The sequence below is a fragment of the Rhincodon typus genome, chromosome 1 (assembly GCF_021869965.1).
Source record: "Rhincodon typus isolate 14 chromosome 1, sRhiTyp1.1, whole genome shotgun sequence".
In the NCBI taxonomy this organism is placed as follows: Eukaryota; Metazoa; Chordata; class Chondrichthyes; order Orectolobiformes; family Rhincodontidae; genus Rhincodon; species Rhincodon typus.
In genome coordinates this window covers 27,029,892-27,037,376 of record NC_063332.1, presented here as the reverse complement: position 1 = coordinate 27,037,376, position 7,485 = coordinate 27,029,892, and the positions used below count along the sequence as shown (strand labels likewise).

General features: G+C 44.0%; 1 protein-coding gene across 1 annotated transcript in view; it reads left to right on the top strand.

Moving 5' to 3' along the window:
- loxhd1a (lipoxygenase homology PLAT domains 1a) overlaps positions 1-3,878 on the top strand; it is a 131,150-nt gene extending 127,272 nt beyond the window's left edge. Inside the window, exon 40 of the mRNA XM_048603627.1 lies at positions 3,287-3,878. Coding sequence (XP_048459584.1) covers positions 3,287-3,767 — 481 coding nt within the window. The 3' untranslated portion in view covers positions 3,768-3,878. The remainder of the gene's footprint in view (positions 1-3,286) is intronic.
- The last annotated feature ends 3,607 nt before the right edge of the window (positions 3,879-7,485 follow it).

The following is a 7,485-nucleotide window of genomic DNA, read 5'->3' as shown; positions in this document are numbered from 1 at the left end:
GGGTCTAGGCCCGAAATGTCAGCCTTCCTGCTCCTCTGATGCTGCTTGGCCTGCTGTGTTCATCCAGCTCTACACCTTGTTATCTCAGAGTCTGGATGCCTTGGGACAGACATGGCCCAATGCTACTTCCTGTAATTAATCAAAATGAAATTAATTTGTACAGCCTCAAACTATGCTCAAAACTGAACGCGGGAAATTGAATCTAATTAGAAGGTGTCTTGAAGACGGAGCAACTCTCAAAGAAGTCTTCCATACAAAAAAGCAAAGAGTAGTGGGAAACTAGTAGACTGGGAAATCTTTAAAGGCCAACAGAAAGCCACAAAAAAAGTTATAAAGAAAAGTAAGATAGATTATGAGAGTAAACTAGCTCAGAATATAAAAACAGGCAGCAAAAGTTTCTATAAATATGTAAATCGTAAAAGAGTGGCGAAGGTAAACATTGGTCCTTTAGAGGATGAAAAGGCCAATTTAATAACTGGGAATGAGGAAATAGCCGAGACATTAAACGGTTATTTCGTGTCGGTCTTCACAGTGGAAGACACAAATAACATGCCGAAAACTAATAGCAAGAAGGTTATAGCAGGTGAGGACCTAGAAACTATCATTATCACTAAGGAGGCAGTGCTGGACAAGCTAATGGGCTAAAGGTAGACAAGTCTCCTGGCCCTGATGAAATGCATCCCAGGGTACTAAAAGAGGTGATGGGGGAAATAGCAAATGCACTAGTAATCATTTACCAAAATTCACTGGACTCTGGAACGGTTCCCGCAGATTGGAAAACAGCCAATGTGACGCCACTGTTTAAAAAAGGAAGTAGACAAAAAGCAGGTAACTATAGGCCAGTTAGCTTAACTTCAGTAGTGGGGAAAATGCTTGAATCTATCATTAAGGAAGAAATAGCAAGACATCTGGATGTAAATTGTCCCATTGGGAACACCCAGCATGGGTTCATGAAGGGTAGGTCATGTTTAACTAATTTGGTGGAATTCTTTGAGGACATTACTTGCATGGTGGACAATGGGGAACCTGTGGATGTGGTGTATCTGGATTTCCAGAAGGCATTTGACAAGGTGCCACACCGAAGGCTGCTACATAAGATAAAGTTGCACGGTATTACAGGTAGTGTATTGGCATGGATAGAGGATTGGTTGACCAGTAGAAAGCAATGAGTGGGGGTGAATGGGTGTTTTTCTGGTTGGCGGTCAGTGGCTAGTGGTGTGCCTCAGGGATCAGTGTTGGGACGTCAATTGTTTACAATTTACATAGATGATTTGGAGTTGGGAACTAAGTGTGGTGTGTCAAAATTTGAGGATGACACTAAGGTGAGTGGTAGAGCAAAGTGTGCAGAAGACACTGAAAGTCTGCAGAGGGATATAGATAGTCTAAGTGAGTGGGCAAAGGTCTGGCAGATGGAGTACAATGTTGATAAGTGTGAGGTCATCCATTTTGGTAGGAATAACAGGAAAATGGACTATGTTTTAAATGGTAAAAAATTGCAGCACGCTGCAGTGCAGAGGGACTTGGGTGTCCTTGAGCATGAATCGCTGAAGGTGGGATTGCTGGTGCAGCAGGTGATTAAAAAGGCAAATGGAATTTTGTCTGCCATTGCTCGAGGGATGGAGTTTAAAAACAGGGAGGCTATGCTGCAGCTGTATCGGGTCCTGGTGAGGCCACACCTGGAGTACTGTGTGCAGTTTTGGTCTCCTTACTTGAGAAGAGATATACTAGCACTGGAGGGGGTGCAGAGGAGATTCACTCGGTTGATTCCAGAGTTGAGAGGGTTGGATTATGAGGAGAGACTGAGTAGACTGGGATTATACTCGTTGGAATTCAGAAGAATGAGGGGAGATCTTATAGAAACATATAAGATTATGAAGGGAATAGATAAGGTAGAGGCAGGGAGGTTGTTTCCGCTAGCAGGTGAAACTAGGACTAGAGGGCATCACCTCAAAATAAAGGGAAGCAGATGTAGGACTGAGGTCAGGAGGAACTTCTTCACCCAAAGGGTTGTGAATCTGTGGAATTCCCTGCCCAGTGAAGCGGTTGAAGCTACCTCGCTGAATGTTTTTAAGGCAAGGCTAGATAAATTTTTGAACAGTAAAGGAATTAAGGGTTATGGTGAGTGGGCGGGTAAGTGGAGCTGAGTCTCAAAGATCAGCCATGATCTTATTAAATGGCGGGGCAGGCTCGAGAGGCCAGATGGCCTACTCCTGCTCCTAGTTCTTATGTTCTTATGTTCTTATGTATGATTCCCCACAATAAACACCACTCTCGGCAGGAGATTGAAAGGTCACTTTGGAAATACCAAGTGACCATTTTCATGTGGGAATTGATGTGGAGAGACCTTTTCCAAAAGGGTTGATGAGGTTGGTATTTCAGCACAGCATCTATGAGTGCTGCTGCCTTTTCAGAAATAGATCCCAATGGTGAGATGCCCTCATTGAAAATATTTTCTTTATCATTAAGACTCCATGACAGTGAGCTGCTGTTCTTAAAAGTGACAATGTTGTAACTGATAGTCCCTTTATTAATTAAGCAGGACATCTCCAGAGGTAACTGAAAGCAGTTGACGCCCACTGGAGCATACATTAATGGTCTGGTTTTCATGCCATCCTGTAGCACAACGGTAGTGTCCCTACACCTTGAATCAGGAGACCCAGATTCAAATCCTACCTGCTCCAGTGGTGTGTAATAATATCCTTGAAGAGGTTGATTAGAAACAACATGGCTGGTTTTCCCTCAGCAGACCCATGCAATTGTACATTAAAGTGGTTCATGGATTTCCAGCCCAACTATCTGTGCAGTGGGCCGTGTGTGTTTTGATTGTTGGTAATTGCAGCCCCTATTTGTCAATTTAAAAAATTTGGTTTTGTTCTTTTGGTTGCACTTCAGCCCCACGCTTCTGATCTTTGGGCATGGTGCAAGGTGGTGGGGGGTTGGGGGAAGGGGGTGGTTGGTGCTGGCATCTGTTGTTGTGTCATGGTATTGAATGCCTTCTGGAAATCTATGTTACACCAAATCAACCTTATCAAGCCTTTCTGTTAAAGCTTCGAAAAACTCCAGCATGTTAGTTAAATATGATTCCCTGTTTTGAAATCCATGCTAACTTTTCCTAATTAATCTAACCTTCTCCATTTGATTACTAATTGTAACCCCAAATAATTGTTTCTGATCCAATTAGTGGTAAAACAAAGAGGAGTTTCTGTTTTAAGAAAATATCCCTGCAGTGAGGCCATTCCTGGAGATTTTAAAGCCAAGTAAACATTGTCCGTGTTTTATTTTGCAGGTATGTGTTCCAATGTAATGCAAGAATAAAGCTGAGCCATAAAAAAGATGAATTCAAGGCCTTTGAGTGTACAAAAATCGTGGAGAGCTTTGCCAGTAAAGTCCGCAGTTTAGTACCTGTTAAATATGAGATTATTGTCATCACTGGAGATGTAAAAGGTGCTGGAACTGATGCCAATGTATCCATCACCATTTATGGAACGAATGGGGACTCAGGCAGTCGCAGATTGAAGCACAAATTCCGGAATCTGTTTGAGCGGGGCAACACGGATCGGTTCATTCTTGAAATGTTGGATCTAGGAGAGTTACATAAGGTGAAAATTGAGCATGACAACAGCAACGCAAATGCAGGCTGGATGCTGGAACGTGTCGAGATCACCAACACCGCCACAGGAGTGACGACCATCTTCCCATGTGGCAAATGGCTGGACAAGAAAAAAGGAGATGGGCAAATATTTAGAGAACTATTCCCAAAATATTAACTTGTGTCAAGAACATTCTCCCCTTTTCGATGTTTTCAACTCCTTGCCGGAAGGTGCTGATTCTTGTTGTGGATTGGTTCCACAGAGACCTTACAACAATAGTACACTTTCTCAGATGACCTTTGACGTAGAGTGCCAGCAGACTATCCAACAACAGGGGCATTAGAGCTGAGCCCAAATTTACTCTTGACCGGTGTCCTATCACAACTGGAACCTAAATGTGGAAAGCTGGTAATGTACTCATGATAATGTGAAGCACCAGTGACAGGTGTTTGCCATGTCAAGGGGACTATGTGCCTTCATTCAAAATGGTGGGAACTAATACTCAGTGATTTAGGTTGGGACAGGAAATGGGAGTGTGGGAAGGATCACTGAGTTTCAGAGTGTGATAGTTTAATGATCTTTAAATTAAGCCAGATGCACAGGTGCTTCTACATGATCGAGAGATTTTCTCACATGAGAATGGTGGCCTTTCATTGCTGGTCTCCCTCTCTTGCTGTGCCTTTGGGCTTTGATGCTGGTTCCTGGGTTTATTTTACAGACCAGCATTTACATGAGTTCCTGCTCTCTTCAGCTGACTGCAGGCCATGTTGTTTTAGATTCATAAATTCAGCTGGCAGTGAGTTGAGTCCAAAGTGTGAGTTTGGCCTTCTGATTTCCCAACCAGAAAATTGGATTTTTTTTCCCCTACCGTGAACTGTTACCAAAGTGTGGAAAAAGAAATGAATCAGTAATACACACGGAGGTTTCTGTCATACAAGTATACAACAAGAAACAATTGTTTTTTGTGCCACACTCATCAGCTTTAACAGATCAAACAGCCACTGACAGGCAATAGTGAGGTGTCAAACATCAAGATGGTCCCGTAAAAATCTCTTCTGTCTCTATGAGACTACAGAAGTTCTCCTCCAGATTAATTTAGTTAAGCTCATTCTCTTTATGAACCCCTTAACCCCACTCCCATGCTGCACCCTCTCAATAACCTCTGACCTTGCTGTCCCACTTCCAGTGACCTCTGATCTTGCTGTGCAATCTCCAGTGACCTCCGACCTTGCTGTGCCACCTCCAGTGACTTTCTGGACTCTCCCAACAACCTCATGTCACTCTCCTGACCTGTCATTTCAAAGAATTCCAGAAGGTGGTGGCTGTTTTTTTTGCTTGGTTCTCAATCGGGACTAGTGCACTCAAGAGGACATTGGATGATTATTTAAAAAGAAACAAATTGCAGGGTTAGGGGAAAAAGGAAGGAGTTTGGCACTGAGGTTTATTTTTTCATTCCTGGGATGTGGGTGTCGCTGGCCAAGCCAGCATTTATTGCCCATCCCTAATTACCCAGAGGGTAACTGCTGTGGGTGTGGAGTCACATGTAGGCCAAACCAGGTAAGGATGGCAGTTTCCTTCCCTAAAGGACATTAGTGAATCAGATGGGTTTTTCCGACAATCAGCAATGGATTCATGGTTATCATTAGATTTTTAATTCCAGATTTTTATGGAATTCAAATTCCACATCTGCTGTTGTGGGATTCAGACCCATGTCCCAAGAAAACTATCTTAACAATCCAATGATAATACCACTGGGCTGTTGCCTTCATGTTAGAACACCCAGACAGCTGATGCAGACACATGGGGCGAATGGCCTGTTCTGCTCCATAACAATTCTAAGAGTCTGCGATAGGGATCCCCGTGATTCATGACTTCCCTGAGGTGCCATGAATCACCTCTAGTGACAAATTGGAACAGGCTCCATCAAAGTTGAGGAAGATTTTAAACTGCTCACCCACAATCAGGCAGCAACAGCAGGAGTTAATGTTTTGGGTCCAGTGACTCTTCCTCAGAACCCCTCCCTTCCCTTGTCCACCTTCCGCAGGGACCGTTCCCTCCAGGACACCCTGGTCCACACTTCCTTCACCCCCAACACCTCCCCACAGCCCCACGGCACCTTGCCCTGCAACCAGCGAAGGTGCAACACCTGCCCATTTACCTCCTCCCTCCCCAGTATCCAAGGGCCCAAACATACCTTCCAGGTGAAGCAACACTTCACCTGCACTTCCCAGAATCTAGTCTACTGCATTCACTGCTCACAATGTGGTCTCCTCTACACTGGGAAACGAAGCATAGACTAGGTGACCACTTCGCAGAACATCTATGTTCTGCTCACAAAAAAGCACCACCCTGCTCACTGGTCAACATCTCTGTCTCTGGCTTGTTGCAGTGTTCCAGCGAAGCTCAGGCAAGCTGGAAGAACAACACCTCATTTTCCATTTGGGGACCCTGCAGCCCTCCGGACTCAATATCAAGTTCAATAATTTTAGGGCCTAAACTCTCCCATGTCCTAGCCCCCTACCCCACACACCAGGCCATGTTACCACATAGGCTGCCATTACACCACTACCTATTATTAGTCACTAATAGTTCCCATTAACAGCTATTCACCCTCCCAGTTGGATTGTTATCAACTCCTTTGTCTGTCCAACTGCTCTTCTGTCTCTTCGGGCGCTATCCTATGGTTTATTCCCTACTCCATCCCTCTCCCTATTTTCTGCATATAAACCGATGTTTTCCCAGCTACCATCAGTTCTGAGGAAGGGTCACTGGACTTAAAACGTTAACTCTGATTTTTTCTTCACAGATGCTGCCAGACCTGCCGAGCTTTTCCAGCAACTTCTGTTTTTTGTTCCTGATTTACAGCATCCACAGTTCTTTCGGTCTTTATTTAGCATCAGCAGGATTTCTGGTTTTGCTGTATACCACTCCCGCAAATATTTCTGGTGACAGGAGTGAGGGCTAAAAGTTCAGAATTGGATCCTAGACACCAATTTTAAAAATCTGGAGGCCTCCAGCACCAACTGGGGGTTATAGTAACATTTAACTTAATGACAGGATAGGAGTTGGGATAAAAACTGAAAGAACTGTGCCACTTTTGGAATACTGCATTCAGTTCTGGTCTCCCTCTTATAGGAAAGATGTTGTGAAACTTGAAAGGGTTCAGAAAAGATTTACAAGGATGTTGCTGGGGTTGGAAGATTTGAGCTACAGGGAGAGGCTGAATAGGCTGGGCCTATCTTGCCTAGAGCATCAGAGGCTGAGGGGTAACCTTATAGAGATTTATAAAATTATGAGGATAATGGATAGGGCGAATAGCCAAAGTCTTTTTCCCAGAGTAGAGGAGTCCAAAAGTAGAGAGCATAGGTTTAAAGTGAGAGGGGCAAAATCTAAAAGGTGCAACTTCTTCACACAGAGGGTGGTGCATGAATGGAATGAGCTGCCAGATGAAATGGTGGAGGCTGGTACAATTACCACATTTAACAGACATCTGGATAGTTACATGAATGAGAAGGGTTTGGAGGGACATGGGCCAAATGCAGGGAATAGATTAATTTAGGATTTCTGGTCATCTTGTACGAGTTGCAACAAAGAGTCTGTTTCCATGCTGTACAACTCTGTGACTCTGTGACACTGGTCTCATTCTCCACTCATCCTGCAGGGGTCAGTGCTGAGCATGGGCTAAGTACCTCAACAGAAATGGGAGGGAGGAAATCAAAGGGAAAACTTTGCCCAGCTCCACCACAGGTTGCCTCCCAGAAAACCAGCGAAGCTATAACAAGAAAGAAAATTCCAATCATTTCTTTGATTTATCTGTGGGTGCTGATTGTGTATTGTAACTTTGCCAATTAATGCATTGTGTTGCAACTAGCAGTGAGATAGACAGACTGCCAGT